Raw genomic sequence first — 21,129 nt, 5'->3', positions numbered from 1 at the left:
ACATGGATGCTGCTGCCCAGGGGACTGCTCTTTGAGAGCCACTGAGCTAGCTGAGTGGGGGACCTGGGAAAGGACTTGGTTTAGAGCAGTGGTTCTCAACCTGTGCGTATGGACCTGGCGGTCGAATGACCCTTTCACTGGGGTCACCTAATACAGCCTGCGTATCAGATACTTACATTGTGGTTCGTAACAATAGCAAATACAGTTATGAAGTAGCAACAAAAATAATTTTATGGTTGGGGTCCCCACAGCCTGAGGAACTTCATTAAAGGATCTCAGCATTAGGAAGGTTGAGAACCCCTGGTTTAGAGAGAGGGAGGTGGCTGTGTTTCTCTCATGGGAGGATGGGCCAGATGGGAACTGCTTGGCAGGTGTGGGCATGGAGCTGAAACACTCTGGGATCTTTCTACAGCTTCCTGAACTACACGGTGAAGCTTGGAGACATTCACGTGAACCACAAATCTCACATGGCAGTAAGCATTCCAGTTCGGGACATCGTTATCCATAAATATTTCAGTATGGTTCGTAAAATTAAAAACGATATTGCCCTCGTGCTGCTTGAGTTCCCTGTGAATTACACCACACACATCCAGCCCGTGTGTCTCCCTGAAAAGACTTTCCTGGTGCCAGCTGAAACTGAGTGCTGGGTGACCGGATGGGGCCTACTAGCAGAAAGTGGTGAGTCAGCAAAGCAAGACTACAGATATCTCAATCAGGGGAGAAGCTGCCCTAGGGTTGGCCTGCAAGCTAAAGGGGCCGGGGGCAGGGGAGCAGAGTTCCTAGTGGATGAATGAGGAGGGTGGAGTAAGACCACGATGCAGGGGTTAATTTATCAGTTGTATTACAAATTATAAGCCAGGGCCTGGGCATTGGGTCCCAAGGATAGTGGGATTCTTCCCACGGTGAATTCCAATGCAGACCACAAATTGTCTGCTTGTGAGAATGGCCCGTTAGTGAATGTATCTGAAAGTGGGTGGGGGAGCTTCCAGCCGTGGGTGTGCAGGCAGATGCAGAGGGTCCCTGTCCTTAAGCATGTTGGACCTGCTATTGTGGGAAGGGGCTGGATGTGGCTGGCATCTTTGAGGACTGTCAGCCTAGAGACTGGGACCCTGCTTTAGAAGGCCGAGGTGCTTCGCTGAGGCCCAGAGCCTGTCACCATTGCCCCTGCTCTTCTGGGTGACTGAGATTTCCATCTGCCTCTCCCTCTTGGGCTGTTCTTTCCCAGCCCAGCTTTGCATCCTATTCCCTGTTCCCATGCCAGCTTTGTGCCTCAACTTCTTCCCATATCCAATGGGAAGCCCACCCACTGCCCTGCCTTCCCATAAGGCAGCAGTTCTCAACCTGTGGGTTGCAACCCCTTTGGGGGTCGAATGACCCTTTCACAGGGGTCGCCTGATTCATCACAGGAGCAAAATGACAGTGATGAAGTAGCGACGGAAATAATGTTATGCTTGGCGGGGGGGGGGGGGGGTCACCACCACATGAGGAACTGTATGAACGGGTCAAGGCATTAGGAAGGTTGAGAACCACTGCCTTAAGGGGTGTATGTTATGAACACAGGGTCGAAGCCCCAGAGTGGATACAAATCCACTGCTAACTTTCTCTCTGCAGGTTCAAAAGATACGTTCAGACCTATGCTACTTCAGGAGGCTGATCTAAAGATTATTCACCACGAGAAATGTAATAGGATCCTCAAGAAATACGTGGCATTGAGTGGATCCTTGGTCCAGAAAGGTGCTATCTGCGCCTATAGTAACCGAGGAAAGAGTTCGTGCCAGGTTGGTTCACACACTCCTTGACACTCCTGCATTTTAACTCTCCCAGCTTCCTTGTCTGAGGTGGTCGTGGCCGCTGCTTGGAAGCCTCGAGGTGACACTGTGTACAAGAGGGAGCCTGCGAACAATGGCAGGACCAGGCAGGACCAGTTTCCGTACCCGTTGCTGTCCTCGTAGCCATTACGGTTGAGACCATTGCTACAGCCATGGTCAATCCAGCTCATTGAGGCGCTTCCTCTTTTCTTTTCATTCATTCATTCATTCATTCATTCATTTATTTTGGGGAACCTCTGTTTTGTCCAGCATGATGTCCTTCTCCAGGGACTGGTCTCTCCCGATGACATGCTGGACAAAGTCTCTCCCACTTGGCTTCTGAGGACCATTCTGTGAAGACTTCCTTCAAGACAGATTTACACGTTCTGGCAGTTCAGTATTCTTCACCAACACCGTGGGGGTAGCCAGCCTCCCACAACTAATCGCGGGTTCAGTAGGTGCAACTGTACGGTTAAGATAGAAAAAGATTATAGTAAAGTCATAGAGGAGTGGGAGAGATGGGAGAGAGAGAGTAAAACAAAGAAGTCAGCACATTTCATGGTAGCATGCTCAACTCAGCTCCTCTGGGTGGTCCACGTGGAGGTGGGGGATGAGCGGGCAGGAGAGAGAGCATCATGAGGTTTTATTTCTAACCAAAGTTTATATATCTTTGGGGGCATTCAAGTTCTCTGGTTACAGATAACAATCTATGTCATAGGAAGAGGTTGTAACACAGGCAATACAAGCAATAGGAGGGGGGTGCCCTAGGGGAGTACACGCAATAGTAAAGGGAGGGAATAGGGGTACATACGTGGCAAGATGGGCGGACCCTAGACTCAATATAGTAGCCTAACGTCAGTCATCCTTGAGTGGTCCCAGGCCTGCCTTCGGGCTCTCCTTTAAGGAGCAATATCAGAAGGGAGTGGGCCCTACTGAGGGTGAGTCAGACTATACAGCCTGGTAGCTCTAGACACTCTTAAGGAGAATGACCTCTGACCTGCTTTCATTGACCTCTTAGTGTATAGTCATTTACCACGTGTAGCAAGCAGCATCTTGGGTTTGGCATATATTTGGGGGAGACAGCTTGGGAGAAATCTTTCTGTATCCCACACAACACCATAATTCACATGCCGCGATTCCTCTCCTGTCTTCCTTCTTCTGTCGCCAGCTTTCACATGCCTATGAGGGGACTGCAAATGACAAGTCTTGGATCAGGAATATCTTCATTCCCACAGTGACATCGCTGCTCTTTGAGGTCTTATGCAGGGGATTTGCACAACACAATACGTCATTTGATTTCTCGGCTGCTGCTTCTATGAGTGTTGATCGTGAATCCAAGTGAAATGAAACCCCTGACAACTTGGATCTTTCCTCTATTTATCACGATGCTGTCTGCGGGTCCAGCTGTGAGGACTTTGGTTTTCTTTACATTGATGTGTAATCCATGCTGAGGGCTATCGTCTTTGTTCCTCCTATGCAAGTACTGAAGAGTCCTCTTGGCTTTCAGCACTTACGGTTGTTCATCTGCACATTGCAGGTTGTTCACAAGCCTTCCTCCAATCCGAAGGCCACACTCTTCTTCATCTAGTCCAGATGCTCAGATTATATGCTCAGCATACGCACTGAATGGATATGGTGAAAGGCTACAACCTAGTTGTACACCTTTCCTGACTGTTAACCATGCAGTGTCCACTTGTTTTCTTCGACTCAGAGCTCCGTTATCTACCTATGTACAGGGTTCGCATGAGCACAACTAAGTGTCCTGGAGTTCCTGTTCTTTGCAGTGTTCTTTACAATTTGTTATGATCCACGCGGTCAAATGCCTTTGCACAATCAATAAAACACAAGCAAACATCTTTCTTTCATTATTATTTTAATTAATAAATCTTTTTATTGGGGCTCATAAAGCTCTTATCACAATCCGTACATACATCAATTGCGCAAAGCACCCTTATACATTCGTTGCACTCGTCATTCTCAGAATTCACCTTCCACTTGGATTCCTGGAATCAGCTCCGTTTCCATTTTTCTTTTCCCCCTCCCCCTCCCTCCCTGCTTCCCCCCTTCCCCCTGGTTCCTTGATAGTTTATAAATAATTATTATATCTTATCTTACACTTCCCGGTGTCTCCCCTCACCCACCTTCCCATTGCCCATCTCCCAGAGAGGAGGTCACACATAGATCTCCAAGATTGGTTCTCCCTTTCTACACCCCCTTCCCTCCTGGTGTCGCCACTCCCACCACGGGTGTTGAGGGGTTCGTCCGTCATAGATTCCCTGTGTTTCCAGATCCCTACTGCACCATTGTACATCCTCTGGTATAACCAGGTCCGCAAGGTAGAATTGGGGTCATGATAATTGGGAGGGGAGGAAGCGTTCAGGAACTAGAGGAAGGTTTTGAGTTTCATTGTTGCTACACTGAACCCTGAGTGACTCATCTCCTCCCCACTACCCCTCTGGAAGGGATGTCCAGCTGTCTACAGATGGGCATTGGGTCCCCATCACGCACTCCCCCTCATTCACGGTGATGTGATTCTCACCACCACCCCACCTTTGTTGTTTGAGACCTGGTCTCCTCTGCCTTTCACAATCACCTATGTTGGTGTGCTGCTTCTGTGTGGGCTTTGTTGCTTCTGGGCTAGATGGTCGCTTGTTTGCTTTCAAGCCTTTAAGCCCCCAGACACTATATCTCTCAGTAGCCGGGCACCATCAGCCTTCTTCACCACACTTGCTTATGCACACTTTCATCTTCAGCGATTATGTGAGGAAGGTGCTCACACAATGATTGTTTTTGTTGCAAACATCTTTCTTGTAGTCTGTGCCTTCTGCCGGGATCCATCTGTTGTTGGTAATGTCCGCTCGGATTCCACACCCTCTTCTGTATCCAACTTGAGTTTGGGCAGCACTCAGTGGATATATTGCTGCAGCCCTTGCTGAATTATCATCAGGAAATTTTACTGCCAGGTGATATTAATGAGACTGTTTGATGATTTCCTTGTTCCGTTGAGTTATCTTTCTTTGGAATGAGCACCAATATGGATCTCTTCCAGTCGATTGGCTGGGTAGCTGTCTTTAAAATGTCTTGGAATTGATGATTGATTGTCTCCAGCGCTTCCTCGGCTTGTTGAAACATTTCCTGGAGCCTTATTTTTTTTTTGGCTAATGTGATCAGTGCAACTTATATTTCTTCCCCCGTTATCATTGGGTCTTGATCATATGCTAGCTGTTGAAATGGTGCAACATTGACCAGTTCTTTTGGGTACAGTGACTCTTTGTATTCCTTCCATTGTCTTTTCGTGTCTCCGGTATGATTCAGCACTTCCACACTGTGACTCAAAGCTTTGAGTTTTTTTTTCTTCCATTCTTTCAGCTTGAGATACACTCTGCTCTTTCCGTTTGCTTCTCCAACTCCAGGTCTTTGCACATTTTAAAAGACTGCAGTCTTCCCAAGCTGCCCCGTGAAGCACTTTGTTCAACTCTTTTACTTCGTCATTCCTTCCTTTTGCTTTCGCTTCTTTATGCTCAGGACCAGTTTTAAGATTGGCCTCCGTGGGAGCGTTTCTTTCTTCCATGTCTTTTTAGTGACCTTTTGCTTTCCTCATGGATGATGATCTTGATACTACTCCACAACTCATCTGGTGCTCAATGGTTAGTGTTCGGGGGGCCAAATCTATTCGTGAGATGGTCTCTAAATTCATGGGGTCATATAGTTGAGGCCGATGGGCCTGGGTTATTTGATAATACACCGTCCATTGTTTCTTCAAGTTGGGCAAACGATCCAGCCTCTGCTGAACTCGTCCGCCCACATTTTCACAAGAGAACTAGTGATATTGCCTAGAGAGGGGACGATGGAGATCTGGGCAGGTAATAGTAGTACTAACATCAGTTTCATCTCTTTGACTTCTTTTTGGCAGGCAGTGAACTCAGAAAGGCATGTTACTCATATTTTTTACCATGTGCATGTTCCTTTGTCTCATACAACTACTACACACATTTTTGTGTGTTGATGGTTTTCGTGGAAATTGTGTTCCAGGTGGCTTTCCTCTGGCACCTTCTCAAGGCAGTCTCTTCCTTATCTTTAAGGCCTTTTCTCCCCTCTACTTGAGGAGAGTGGGCTTTCCGCTCAGGGATCTTTTTGTGGCCATTGTCCGGTTTTAGGCCAGAGATAACTCCCTGGCTGGGGGGGATTCCCACCTGGACAATCGCGCCACGAGCTTTTGCTCCCTGCCCCCACTCACGGGGGATGACACCGCTCTCCCTGTCAACCTGGGCCACTTTCCCCACTTTGCTGGCCGTTGAACTGTCCTGGTACAGCCTGCACTTCATCCTCCTTGTGGATGGCCATGGACAGAACATGGTACTTCTGTCTCCGATCCCAGGGGAGAGGGGAAGGCAGAACCTTCCTGCGAGTGTGGGAAGGTGCCCTGATAAGCGCTTTACGGCTTTTGCTCCCATCAGAAGTCACAAAGGGCCAGAACTTCATTTTGTTTGCTGCGGTTTCAGCAATGGCCCCAAAGAGGAAATGAGCCACAAGTTGTAAGTTAACTGTACACCATTTTTCGAGCGTGTAGACAGTTTTTATGTGAAAAACGTCAGTTCTCAGGTCGCATTTTCACAGAAACCAAGGTCTGATAGGGCCCGTGGGGAACCTGGGGAAGCCCCCGTGTGTCTGCTGTGATGTGGATCCTCTCCCATTCCTGTGGTTTCTTTCTCTCTTTCTCCAGGGAGATTCTGGAGGACCCCTAGTCTGTGAATTGAACCACACCTGGATGCAGGTGGGAATCGTGAGCTGGGGCATTGGCTGTGGCTATCCAGGAGTTCCTACAGTTTATACAGAAGTTAGTTACTATAGAGATTGGCTCGCTGGTCAAATGAATCAAACTTCTTCTCTGGACCCTGGAACGTTCCTCATCCTGCTTCTGCTTCTTCCGGTGCTGCCTCTAGGATCCTGGTGACCCTGTGACTGCCTCTGCCCCTCTTGTCTCTGAGCCTTTCACTTTACATCTCCTTTAATCTCCCCTTTCTTCTCAATGCCCTGCCTTCAAATTGGGAGCCATTGGCAGTGATTCTGGAGCCCAGAAAGGGTCCTGGCCTGATGCACTGGTCACCTGGATAAACCTTGACTGTGGGCCTGAACCCTGGGAAAGAGAGGGATGGTCATTCTGGTGAAGCAGGATGGCTCCTTGATGTTTTGGAGAACACCGGCCAGAGGAGGGAGGCTTGATTGGACGTCATCTGTGCGGAAACCAGCAGTAGCCCTGGTTCCCCAAGACTTTGTGGAAGCAGTCAGTTTGGAAGTGTCCAGTGAGAGCGTTGGGGCTGTCACCATGCCCCTGCTGAGGATCGAGGCCTGGGGATTCTGCATCTGAGGCAGTTGTCTGGAGCCATGAGAAGTTTCCCGTACCTGCTATGGTGGACTCTCTGTGAGTGGACAGCCTCTTCCCACAAGCCTTCCTGGAACAACCTCCCTGGGAACCCTGTTCTTCACATCCAGTGATGCCCCAATGTGTGTTGAGGCATTAATGTAGAGATTTAAGATGCTACCTGAATAAATACTTGGAGAGTTGCCCGTGTGTTTGCATCTCTGCTCCTCTGGGGTGGGGATGGGGGTCTTGCAAATAAGAAACTCCACTTTGTGATAGGAGAAGATGCCAAATATGATGGCCATGTTTTTCTATCCACCACAGTGGACATAATTGCAGTGCATTGAAACCCACAAAATTAGGTTGTAATCCAAAATCTTTATAATTGTTTTCCAGTGAATTAAGAGAAATGATATAATTAGAACCTATTTTCCAACCACCAACCAGACAACAAAACCCATACCATTGGGTTAGCAATATTCATGGATTAGCAAAATAGATTTAATTTCTTGTTCCTGTAACATCCTGGTCAAGTGCTCTTGGCAGAGTTGGCTCTATGGAAAATAGCACCTACAGCCCTACAGCAAGCACTGGAATTGTGCCTGTCTATACATCTGACAGGATCCCTGGTGGCATAGAGGTTATGCATTGGGCTGCTAACTCTAAGGTCAGCAGTTTGAAACCACCAGCCACGCTGAGGGAGGAAAAACTCAGCCTTCCAGTCAAGGCTGCCTCATCCTGACTTCTCTAGGACAGGGTCGAACTGCCCCTGTGAGTTTTCAAAACTGTAACTGTTTACTGGAACAGAAAGCCTCCTCTTCCTGTCATGGAGCGACTGGTAGTTTCGAACTGCTCACCTTGTGGTTACCAGCTCCATTCTACTCTCATGAAGAATGACAGTAAATTAGAAAAGAGTTATAGTTCTACCCTTTCGGGTCACTATGATGGCCGTGCGATACACCTGACACCGTTTAGACAATGTTCCTAGAATATCAGCTCACAAATTCAAGTCAGGTGGTTCATCTGTGACGGAACACATTATGGCACTATATGAAAGCCAGAGATGGTCCCTTACTTTCACTGATGAAAATTGGTTTATGATGTCTTCCCAGTAGTTTAGTTTTTCCAGTTTCTTCTCTTTTCACCCTCCATGGAGCATAGACCTCACACAGTCCGCCTGCACCCAAGAAGGCCCGCAGACACGGAGGCCTTAGCTTCAACTTGCAATGATTGGCAGGCCTGCTCAGTGGCACTCTCGGGCATGAGCCAGGCCCACTATCTCTTAGAAGCCTCTAACGCTTGGTCAGCAGGCAGCGTCGCTCCATCATCTGACTCCTACTGGTTCAGGCTCTCAGTATATCGCCCCTGAAAGACTTGTTAAAACACAAATTACTGGTTTCTATCCTGGGGGTTTTCAATCTGCTTGGTCTGGGATGGAACCCGAAAATGTGCATTTCTAACAAGCTCCCTGGTGATACTGTTGCTGGTTCAAGCCTTCCCTATGGAAAGTTCAACGACATAGAAAAGGGAGAAGGGAACCCCCTGATTGCCTTGGCACAGAGGCCACACCCAACTTCCCTCCTATTCGTGGGAGCTCATTCTGTGGTCTCTCTTCAGATCGCGGTCCCCAGAGTACCTGCTCCTCACTGCCCATTCCCTGCCTCTGCTAGCCGCTCCAACGCCAGCGTCCTTCTGCAAAATGCCCACGAGGTACCTGTGAACGTTCAAGGCCTAGCACGAGCCCCAATCCCTCTCAGTTGAAGGGAGGGACCTTGCTGGGGGCCTGTGGACCAGGGTCAAGTCCCAGAAATGCCCTTCCTTCCTCATATCAACCCCGAAGCTCCCTGTTCAGGGCTTAGGTCCAGAAATGCCGCACTCTCAAAGACGTCTTCTCTGATTCCCGATCGTTCCAGTTCCTTTTCTTTGCTGTGCTTCCCCCATCCTTCCTGGTTCTCAAATCGCTATGCACCCTGACGTTTGACCATGTGTCCACTCCAGGGAGCCAGGGTGGGCACTCAAAGGGTCAGGACTCCTGGGCACTTTGGGGGGCATCATGGACTAGGTCAACACGGGAGCAATCAGGCTCGGGGCAGTGGCGCCATCCCCCCAAGTGCACAGCTCTGACAGCCCAGAAAGGATGGCTTCAGTGCCTAGCCTCCACGAGCTCGTCACGTGCTGAGCCTGTCACGTGTCCGGAAGGGCGTCAAGGGCCGCCCCCGGCCTGTAGCCGCAGCTGATTGGTGTGGGGGGGCCTCATGGCTATGCCCCCGCCGCTCTGGGTCTGGAGCCGCCGTTTCTTGCTTCTGCTGTTCCTGCCGCCTCTGAACCCGGGTGAGGCAGGCGGGGGCGCCCCCAGCTCCCCGCCCGCACCCACCCAGGGCCCCTGCCTCTCCGCCACGCAGGCTGGGCTGTCCCTTGTGCCCTCGTCCCCACCGCCCAGCCACTTCCCCGCCAGGGCTTCGCGAGGTGATTCCGGGGACGCTCAACTTCTGCCACTTCCCTGGGACCCCGCTTCCCCTGCAGCCGCCTGGGGACCCGTAGTCCCCCCACCCCTCACCGCACCCCCAGGGCCTCGGCTTCTTCTCTGGGACACGCTGAACATGGCGCCCCAAACCCTGGGCTGCCCTCTCTCCAGCACCCCCACTGCCCAGCACCCCGGGCAACCCAACATCTCAGCATCTTCACCTGCAGCACATCCCACACCTCCAGCCTCGGCCTGCCCTGCGTCTGTCCATCCACCGCATCCACGGCTCTCTAAAGTCGCCATCTGTCCGAGCCCACAATCCCTACCCGGTGCACCTCCCTAGTAGCTGTTTTCCACTCTCTTGTAAACGGAGGCCCGGGAGTACTGTCTCCTTTGACTATGGGGGAGGAGGGGGCGGCGAGGGAGGACCTCTTCAAACCTGGCTGCTCCCGAATCCGCCTCTCCTACTGTTGACCGACACACGGGCATCCCTCAAGGTCAGCCTACTCTTCAGGCGCTTTCTACCCTCTGGCATAAATCTTTCCTCCTTTCTGTTTGTTGTGTCCTCCACCCTCTTTCCCACCGCTTCACAGCCAGTCTTCTCAAAGGAAGACGCCCCACCGCCTCACTTCCCACGTTATCCCCAGCGCGTTCTTGCTGTGCCTCTGTTCTTACTGCCAGTGGACCTTTCTGCAGTTTGCTCCGTGTTGGTTTTCTCTGGCCCTTGGGCTTCTCTCTCATAGGCTTCTACCTCCAGGCTAACTCTCTCTTCCATCCGTCTGTCTGTGCCCCTCCCAGACCACCGATGCTGCCCTTATCCCTGATGGGTGTGGTGGTCCCCTAGGCGCTGCCTGGGCGGCCTTTGCTGGTCACTCTTCACTGCTGCAGTCGGGCATTCACTGGCCCTGGGCACTGAGCTTCCATGGTCATGGCGGGGCCTCCCAAAAGGCTGTGTGCCGACTCGCTGCACACATCCGCCTGAACGCGGAGAAACATCTCAAGCCCTGGTGCCCCAAACCAAAGCTTTCATCTTCCTACAAATCTTAGTCTGTTCCCTAACTCGGAAGATGAGCTCCACTCTTTTCCAAAGCCAGAAACGGGCGTCGTCCTAGCCGCCTCCCTTTCCCTGCCCTCTCTTGGTCATGTTCCGGGTCTCCTAATTTCTTGGCTGGGTCACATAGCATCTCCATTTAGACCTCACTGTCACCAGCCTGGCCGCCTTGTTGGTGCTCCATGCCCTCTTCATAACACAGCCCTGACCCAACCAGGTGAGACCTCTCCTGACTTCCTTTCTGTCAGATGTCTGTCCAGTCTGTCCAGCCTATGAGGCCCTCCGTGGTTGGTCTTTGACCCTTTGCCCTCAGAAGCCAGACACACTGTGGTGTTTCTTCAGCGAGGAATGCCATTTTCCAATTTCATGTCTGCTTTACTTTTCTCCTCTTCAAGTCTTGACACAATCATACCTTCTCCCAGAAGGCTCTCCTGTGCAACATTGCTCCTGAGCTCACCTGACACCTACGACTCCATCCCCAGACTCAGCTCATGCCGGTGATTGGGTGTTCACGTCTGTCTCCCTACTGTGCAGCATGTAACCTCAAGGGCAGGCTCTGTTGGACACATCTCTCCCCCAAGCCTTAGGCTTCAGGTTGGGAACAGAATGGGCACTTACTATTCTATGGACGAATGAAAGAATACTTCTATGCCCACTTCATCTCTGCACCTCTTCTCTCCCGCAGGTTACAAAGAAGACAAAACCCAGCCAGGTGGGTTGGGTGAGTCCCTGCTGCCATGGGCCCAGATGTTTTTGTTTTTTTTTCTCAAAAGGACCACATAGACACAACAATAGTTTCTGGACCTGAAAACTCCCTTTCCTTGCTGTCATGTTGATCCCGACTCACAGTGACTATAGGACAGGCTAGAACCACCCCTTTGGGTTCTGAGGCTGTAGATCCTTATGGGACCAGAAAGCCTCCTCTTGCTCCTTTGCAGCGACTGGTGGGATCAACGTGCTGACCTTGTGGTTAGCAGCTCAGCTTGTCACTCACTACACCATAGATTATGGGTCTGGGGAGACAGGAATGGGGGTGGGGCTTGCCTTCTACAGAACAGCCTGGGGTGGCCAGGACATACAGGGACACCAGTCCCTGAACCTCTTGTGGGAAGGCAGAGCCTCTTAATTCAGCGCAGGCTTCATCTGAGCCAATCTGGGCAGGATGTGATGCCCACCTGCAGATAAACCGTCCAAGAAGCTTACAAAGACCCTTCCCACAGAAGAGTCTTTGGGCTACCTGTTCCCTCAGGTGCACTTGGACCCCTCTTCAGTTGGGTCTGTAGAATTCAGCTCCTCTGTCTCCTTCTCCTTCGACCTCAATGAGAGAGTTGGGTTGCTCCAGCTCTTGGGTTCATGGGTCTCCATTGTCACTGGTCCATCCTAATTTGGTATTGATTGCTGGTTAATTGATGAAGTTACTTATTCCCGCTTATGTCCATGCCTCCTGCCACCCCACTCAGCTTTTCTTCTGTGTCCAGGGAGGAGCTTTCTGTGTGCACGTGTTCCTCTAAACACATATGCTGTTGTTTCTGTGTTTTTAACTGACATGCGTGGCATCTGCTCCAGATCTTTCTGTGTCCTTACTCTCATCATCCAACCCTAGTGAAAACAAAGTTTTAATTGGAAATTACTTTAAGTAAAACATTGCAAACATGAAAATAGTCTAAGGAATACACATATGAGTAGATGCTCATGTGTGCACATGTGCACACACACATACATACAAGTAGTGTGCAAGCCACCAGTGTCCAGATCAAAGAATTCTCGCCTTGAACACACTGGGCAGCCATCACTCAGGTCAAGAAACAGAGCAATACAGCAACGGCGATTACCACTGACCTGATTCTGATGCACAGCGCCCCAGTGAGACGGGGATGTGGCCCCATTTGGTTCCCAAGGCGGCAATCTTATGGAAACATCTCCACATGTCATCAGTGGCCTGGCTGATGGTTATACAGCAGAGTGTGTAACTTCCTCTGCTTTATTTCTGTGAAGTAGCATTATTCCTAGCTTCTAACATTCAGCATGGATTCATTTTGCCTGTTCTTTAATGTCATAGGACGTGTGACTCACAGTGACCCCCCCGCCCCCACCCTGGTGGGTTTCCTAGGCTGTAATTCTTCACAGGAGCAGAAAGCCCAGTCTTTCTCCTGTGGAGCTGCTAGTGATTTTGAACTGCCAACCATGTGGACCACAGCCCAACTCGTAACCACTAGGCCACCAGGGCTCCTTAGATCTGTGCTTCAGAGTTGTATTTTCTCTCATTTTACCTTCGGATTTTCCTCTTGTTCTTATGACCGTGCTTAGCCATCCCTTTGGTCGACTGCCCCCAATTGGATGGGCTCTGGAAGTAGGATTTCAGAGCGTGATGGTTTAGAGTTATGTGCATGCGAAGAGCCTGTGAGCTGTGAGTCGGGGGTTCCGTGCTAGAGGGTCTGTTTCTGGACTTCGGGACAGCGTGAGGGTTGGAGGCCTTGGCCTCTCAGAGACACAGCAAGCCTGGTAGTTCTCAGGAACACCACCACGGACGGGTCTTCAGGCACAAGAAAATGCAGTTCTTGGTCTTGTGATTCCTTCGCGGCCTCCTCCTTGTCTGATTCTGAATCCATTTTCTAGTTAGTTGGGCTGGTGTAGAGCAATGTTCCTGGTTTTAAAAGTAAAGTCCGTTTTAAAATTTTGATTTAAATTTTAGTAAGTAAAATCCCTCCTCCCAGTGATGGACAGGTGATGCTGGGGTGGACACGAAGGCAGAATGGGTGCCGCGGGGGAGAGAGACTGGGTCCATGAGCACACAGCAGTTTGGCGGAGCACATTGCTCATGAATATTTACCTTTGCCGCAAACCTGTCAGTGAAGGGGACGGAGCACACAAGGGACAAAGTTATGAAAACTTCTTAAAATGAAGCAAACACCTTGAAGCACTGAGTGGCTGGGCCTGGGACCTCAGGACCATGGTTTTGGGGGACAGCGAGGTCAGTTGGCATCACACAGCCCCTAGAGCCAGGGCTGTGTCCCCCTTGGGTGAGGACTGACTATAGTTGGAAGCTTGCAAGTGGCCGTCCAAGGGGCCACTATTGGTCTCTCCCTGTGTGGGGGGAAGCGGTGTGACGAAAATCAAAGATGCATGAAAACAACTAGTCCAACGAACTAACGGGCCTTGGAGTGGGGGTCCCCCTGACCCCGAGGCCAGATGAACCAGGCGGTACCCAGCTACCACCACCAATTCCTCTGAAAAGGATCACATCCGAAGACCCTGCATAGAGTGGAAGGAAATCATGGATCAAAACCATTAAAGAAAGACGAGGCTGATGGGCGAGATGAGATTGGGGGAACCTCCGAGCCTCCGGCCCTCAGTCACCCTTCAAGTTTGGAAGGACGCTGGTCCCCGTAGCTCCATTCGTTCCTAGGGTGGTGATCTGAGACCCACCCCTTGAGACCAGTAGGGCAGCACGGACACAAGGACAACGTTCCGAAGGGTCAGCAGGGAAGGAGAAGCGAAAAGGAGACGCCCAGGAAGGAGGGCGTGGGATTCGCCATCCGGCGTTGAGGGCACAGTGATCAATGAGGTGAAACCGGAGGCGTGTGATCTGGGACGTGGAAACCTGCCCTGCTCCGTCCACCATCACCCAACTCACAAGAAACCGTTCCCTAACCAACCTCAGTCCCCCTGTCCACTACCACACCTGTGTGCCCCAGACCTGCATCCCTGCACCCACAACGCACAGCCCAGGCCACCGTCTCATCGCTCCCCGTGCCTTCCAGCATGCCTCCCTCTCTCCTGGCACCGTCTCTGTGTCTCTGTCTTGATGCTTTGTCATCTGTCTTTGTCGCTTTCTGTCCCGCTCACTGCTTTGGGATAAGCCACCCCCACCCCTACCCCCACCCCAAACTCCCACTTAGCCTTCCCTTCGGTAAGATGAGGACAGGCCCTTGAGGCGACAAGCTTGTGAAAACGAGCTTGGTCATTCTTGTCATCCTCTCTGCGGCCGCCGCGTCTGCCCGGCACGCTTGGTCCTGAAGTTTGCGGCAAACCCTGGTGGCCGAGTGATGTGGGCGCGCACCGCCATTGGCCCTGGGAGGCAAGCCTGCGGCTGAACAATGAACACGTGTGTGGAGGGTCCCTCATTGACCCCAGCTGGGTGGTGACTGCTGCCCACTGCATCCAAAGGTGAGTGTGTCCAGGGCCCGGAGATCCAGGGCGGCAGTGGTTCGACCCCACCTTGCTCCTTCCGCAAAACCAGGGGGAGATGGGTGTAGGGAGGAGGGGGCTGTGGAACAGGAAAGAGTCATGTTTGGGATCTCCCAGGAACCAGGGTCTGTGCTGGGGAGAGCCCAGAGTGACAAAAACTTGAGTGCTGTATTAGTCTGGGTGGACTAGAGAAACAACTTCATAGAAACTCATGTGTACAATAAAGAGCTTTACATACAAGAACAATTGAATATTAAGAAAACATCCCAGCCCAGTCCAGATCAAGTCCATAAGTCTGATATTAGCCCATATGTCCGATACCAATCTATGAATTCCTCTTCAGACTGATGCAACACATGCAATGATGCCAAATGCAGGAAGATCACAGGCCAGTGGGTGGAAAGTCTTGTGGATCCAGTGGCAGTGGAAGCATCTCAGAGCTGGCATGGGTCTCCACGTGGCTCCTTCAACTCCAGGGCTCTAGCATCAGGAATACAAGCAGAGAGTCTGTGTGTCTCTGGTTTCCAGTGAGCTGTTTATCTCCATGGTGCCTCCAAATGAGGTTATCAAGCTGCGACCTGATTGACAGGCTAGCCCCTACCCCTTCACAAGTCGACCCCTGATTATGTAACTGCCACAAGTGCCAAGCAGGGTGGCGAGGAAAATCGAGCCCACACAGCCCATTCCCCCCTCCAAGAGGGCCTCTGTGCACACTCCCGCCGCACACATAGCACCTTGAATCCAGCGTGGAGAGAGGAGGCAGGTGTGGGCCTGACGGCTGAGATGCCCAGACACACTAGGCACGATGGGTGAGCAGAGCAGACCGGGCAGGCCTTCTGCTGAGTCAGGGGGTCCTCGGGGGAGGCAGGGACAGTGCTTGCTTGGAGACTCCCTGGTCTTCGTGTTTCCTGCAGCACCAAAGAGTACTCGGTGATGCTCGGCACCTCGGAGCTGCAGCCCCAGGGCTCCAGCCAGGCCCTCCTGATCCCCGTGAAGGACATCATCATGCACCCCAAGTACTGGGGGCGGACCTTCATCATGGGTGATGTGGCCCTGCTGCAGCTCCACACCCCTGCCAACCTGAGTAAGTACGTGCAGCCCATCTGCATCCCAGAGCCCAAGTTCCACCTGGAAGTCGGGAAACCGTGCTGGGTGACCGGCTGGGGCCAGATTAAGCAGCGATTCTCAGGTGAGTGGGATAGGGTGGGAGGTGGGGGTGGGGGTAATGCAGGGCACATGATTCTGTCTGGGCCCAGCCATGGAGCCTCTCAGCTTGCGGCTCATCCCTCGGGCCCTGACTTCTCCAGGTGTGTTAGCACCACTCCTCACATGCCCGCTGCCATCACAGTTTACACCTGTGGGCGCCTTGTGCTGGCCCGGCTTTGCCCGACGTTCTCTTCTTCCGGAAGCTCAGTGACAGAGCGTGGCCATTTCACTCCCTCGCTAACTCTCTCCTTCCCTGGACAGACCCGGCCACGAGACCACAAAGGGGCCTCAGGACGCCCGTGGGCAAATGCCACTCTCTTTCCAACCTATCGTTCCATGCCGTTTTTGAAGCCTCCTTGCTCATGCCCTGCCTGCCAGGGGACTGGAGACAGGGTTGGAGTCGGAGAGGGGCCACGATCTGGTTCTGCGGTCCTGAGGTCCGTGAAGGACCCAGGATGAGCTCTGGGCAGGGCAGCTGCCCTGAGGTGCCTGCAGGAGAAGCCCGTGTCCATCAGCTGGCACCGGGAACAGGCAGGGCCAAGTGCAGTGGCGGGAGGGGTTGGGCCTCAACTTGTACATGGTTGAGTGGCTTCACTGGAACTTGGATAGCCACCTGCTTGGTCCTGAAGGGACAACTTCCCAGAAAAGAAGTCCCCAAAACACAGACTGAGAGGGCAAGGCCGCCAGTGAAAGGGGTGGATAGAGTAGGAAGGGGTGCAGTGGGGCCTGAGGTGAGAGGCTGGGCAGAGGTCGAGGCTGGGGGGTGAGTTCAGACCCAGTAACTTTCCCATTGGGGCGCCCCTGCAGCTGACTCCACGTTGAGCCCTGAGCTGCAGGAGGCTGAGGTTTTTATCATGGACAACAAGAGGTGCGACCAGATTTACCAAAAGAAGTCCCTGTACCCCCGCGTCATCCCACTGGTCATGGAGGACATGGTCTGTGCCACCGACTACCGGGAAAATCTGTGCTATGTAAGTTTCGGGGAGGGTTGGGCCATTCGCTTCTGTTGGGCATGACTTCCGTAAAGAGGGGGGAGTATACCCCAGGGAGGCGTCCCGCTGGCCTTCCTCGTTGTCCCCACCACCTCACCGTGCTCTGTGCACTGTGAGCCTGACTTTGCCTGATATTCTGGAATGAGAGCTGCTGGTCAGTGCCTGGGATGGGGGCCCCCCGCTGAGGAGTTGAAGGAAACCCCCCCCCCAGGGGCAAATCTTTCCATCTGTCGGGAGCTCCAGGATTGAATGTGTCTTCTCAGCAGCACTCGGAGTGGGCAGCCTGTGCCCCCTGAGGCCTGGTGGGTCCAGTTGGCCCCAGAGTCCCCACCACTCCCCTCTCTCTCTGCCTAGGGAGACTCTGGGGGACCACTGGCCTGCGAAGTCTGGGGCAAATGGATCCTGGCCGGGGTGCTGTCCTGGGAAAAGGCCTGCTCCAAAGTGAAGAATCCAGGCGTCTACATCCGGGTCACCAGATACAGCAGGTGGATCAGCAATCAGCTTGCTGGGGGGCTCGCAAGCCCCCGGGCCTCCCCCTGGCTCCTACTTCTGTCCCGGCTGCTGCAGCTCCAGATGGGCCCCTGACCCCCACCCCCACACTCCCTTCTCCTCCTGCCTCTTCTGCCTTCCTCTGCACCCTCTGCCGAAGGGCCCCCCCCCCCCACATCACAGGTAGACCAGGACCATGTGTCTGCACTCAACAGGAGCCAGAGGGGAGAAGGAGTGTCCCCAGGAGATTTGGGTCCTGCTTGGACACCCCAGCGGGGAGGGGTAGGATGGATGACTGGGCCCTGGGGGGCCTGGAGCAGGGCAGTAGGGCCTAGAAGGGCTTTGCTATTGTAGACCAGAGAGTGGATTAAACTTGTGTGACCATGAGCTGGCTCTGTTCTCATCCCTGGTTGTGGCCGGGCTGAGTGAATGTGCGGGCAGGGCCTCCTGGAATTGGTTTGGGCCAGCAGACTCCCTGGAGTCTGGGCTGGTCATTTGTTTTGCTGTAGCAGCGGGGCTGGGGCAGAGGGAAGGAACCTTGGCCTGCCACCTGTGTCCTCTCATAACCCACGACACCTCCACGGTTCACACATAAACAGCGAGGAAGAAAACAATTCTCTGTGGCATCCACCCCACAGCCCACCCTGCTCTCCTTCCTCCTAGAGAGAATCGCTTAGCAGCCTTTAAAAAAACAAACCGTTCAATTGGCACTTCATCCGCATAGCCCACAACTCAATAGTTCAGTCCTATTGAGAAGCGCTGAACAACCATTATGACAATCAGTTTCAGAACATTTTATTCTTCTTTGTACTCATTGTTACTCGTGTAATTATTTTTTTGATTGAGGCAAAAATATACACCACGAAACCCTCTCTGGTCCAACAACTTCAACGTGAAGAATCCAGTGCTCTTGTGCAGCCCAACCGCCATATTAACATCCTTATATTACGCACTCTTGGGTATTTTTAATAAAGAGGATTTTACAGGGGTCCTAGTGGCATACTGGATTTCATGTTAGACAGGGGATCACAAGGTCAGCGGTTAGAAACCACCAGCCGCCCCGTAAATAACTAGTCTTGGGAACCCCATGGCAGTTCTTGACTCGTTGGCAGTGAGTTTGGTGCCTGGGTCCCCAAGTGGGACAAACTGTTAAGTGCCCCGCTGCTGCTAGCCAAAATGTCAGCGACAGGAGATGCTTTGGAAAACATACTGCTTTTAAAGGGCACGGCCTGGAAACCCCCCTGGGGCACTTCTAGTGTGCACACCTGGGGCCACGAGGAGTCCGAATCCGCTCATGGACTGCTAACAGCCCAACAATATAGGTACTCAGTCACTTCTTCTTCTTTTAACTTACATGACTGGAAGACCCTTCTGTGTCTGCGCCTAGAGCTGCTCTTCAGACTTGAAAACTACCGCGTGCATTCTGTGTGGATAGAACTGAAAATAAAACCAAACAGCAGACCAAACTCGCGGCTGTCTAGTTGATTCTGACTCACGCCAGCCTTCTAGGACAGGGCAGAATTGCCCCTGTGGGTTTCCAAGACTGTCACTCTTTAAAACCTAGTTGTTGTTTTTCCTCTAGCAGCTGGTGGTTTTGAACTACTGACCATGTGGTTAGCTGTCCAAAGCGTAACCCACAATGCTACCAGGCCTCCCCTCTCTGTGTGACTAGAACATCCGCTATTTAACCAGCCTCTTCTTGGACTGGCCTTTTCTTTGTGGAGGTGACACTACAGCATTTCACAGCCTTGTTCCTGAATGGGACCCATCCTCTCAGGAGAGGGCAGTGACGGGAAACACGTGTGTAATCATTTTAGATATTGTCAAATCCATTTCTCTCAAACACTGAACCAATTTACACCCACACCTATCTGCTGTCGCTGTTGGGTGCCATTGAGTCGGTTCCGACCCACAACCACCCTCTACACAACAGAACGAAACGCCGCCGGCCTGCACGATCCTCACAATGGGTCCTGGGCCCGAGCCCACGTTGCAGCCCCAGCGTCAATCCATCCTCTTCTTTCGCTGCCCTTCCACGTTACCAACCACCATGTCCTTCTCCAGGCCTCTCCTGACGACATGTCCCATGTACGTCCTTGCTTCTGAGGTATGCTCTGGCTGTGCTTGTTGCAAGACAGATCGGGCAGTCCTGCTAACAGCCCGTGGCACTTTCCGGACTCTTCTCCAGCACCGCCATCCACAAGCATCCATTACTCCTCCTTGGTCTTCTTTTTCAAAGTCCGCCTTTCACATGCATGCGAGGCAATTGAAAAGACCATGGCTGAACAAGCAGCCATCAAGCTCAGAGCAACAGCGTCCACCTGGAAGAAGCACACCAGCCTGTGTGATCATGAGGTGTTGAAGGGATCAGGTATCAGGCATCAAAGAACAAAAAATCATGTCATTGTGAATGAGGGGGAGTGCAGAGTGGGGACCCAAAGCCCATCTGTAGGCAACTGGATATCCCCTTACAGAAGAGTCGCAGGGAGGAGATGAGCCAGTCAGGGTGCAGTATAGCACCGATGAAACCTACAACTTTCCTCTAGTTCTTTAATGCTCGCTGCTCACCCCCAACTATCATGACCCCAATTTTACCTTACAAATCTGTCTAGACCAGAGGATATACACTGGTACAGACAGGAACTGGAAACACAGAGAATTGAGGACAGATGATCCCTTCAGGACCAGTGGTGAGAGTGGCGATACCGGGAGGATGGGGGCAAGGTGGGGTAGAAGGGGGGAACTGATCACAGGGATCTACATGTGACCTCCTCCCTGGGGGATAGACAATGGAAAAGTGGGTGAAGGGAGATGTTAGACAGTGTAAGATATGAAAAAAATGATAAATTATCAAGGGCTCATGAGGGAGGGGGAGGGGGAGGGAGGGGGGAAATGAGCTGATACCAAGGGCTCAAGTAGAAAGCAAATGTTTGAGAATGATGATGGCAACAAATGTACAAATGTGCTTGACACAAAGGATGCTTGTATGGATTGTGCTAAGAGTTGTAGGAGCCCCCAATAAAATGATTTTTTTTTAAAATGAAGAATAGGAAAACAAAAGCAAACAAAACAGGAAAACATGTAGATTGTTTACTAGGTATCAGATCCTGCAACAATCTTTTCATTTCCATGATGTCTACCTATGATGTAAGCATTATTATGATTATTAAACTTATTTGGCAGGTTAAAAAAAAAGACCATGGCTTGGGCCAGGCCCACCTTCATCCTCAAAGTATCATCCTGCTTTTCAACATTTTAAAGAGGTCTTGTGCAGCACATTTACCTAATGCACCGTGGCTTTTGCTCTCTTGACTGCTGCTTCCAGGAGCATTGTTTGTGGATCCAAGCAAGACGAAATCCTTGACAATTTAAAGCTTTTCTCCATTTATCACGATGTTGCCTGAGGGTCCAGTTATGAGGATGTTGGTCTTTCTTTTTTGTTTTTATGTGTTTAGGCCATTTATTCATGAAAATGTACTGATAACGTATTCAAATGTGAAAGTTTTCTAAATGTGTTGCCTTTAAAAAATTTGTTTTAATCATTTTATTGGGGGTTCTTACAACTCTTG

General features: G+C 51.6%; 1 protein-coding gene across 1 annotated transcript; it reads left to right on the top strand.

The window, feature by feature from the left end:
* The first annotated feature begins 9,425 nt into the window (after positions 1–9,425).
* LOC142446163 (putative serine protease 45) lies at positions 9,426–17,656 on the top strand. Its single transcript, XM_075547907.1, has 6 exons — positions 9,426–9,636; positions 11,371–11,397; positions 14,705–14,852; positions 15,788–16,062; positions 16,887–17,050; positions 17,426–17,656. The coding sequence occupies exons 1-6, from the start codon at positions 9,426–9,428 to the stop codon at positions 17,654–17,656; spliced, it is 1,056 nt and encodes a 351-aa protein (XP_075404022.1).
* The last annotated feature ends 3,473 nt before the right edge of the window (positions 17,657–21,129 follow it).

Source organism: Tenrec ecaudatus, chromosome 4, assembly GCF_050624435.1.
Source record: "Tenrec ecaudatus isolate mTenEca1 chromosome 4, mTenEca1.hap1, whole genome shotgun sequence".
Classification (NCBI taxonomy): Eukaryota; Metazoa; Chordata; class Mammalia; order Afrosoricida; family Tenrecidae; genus Tenrec; species Tenrec ecaudatus.
Note: the sequence above shows the minus strand (reverse complement) of the source record. Positions and strands in the feature narration are given on the sequence as shown.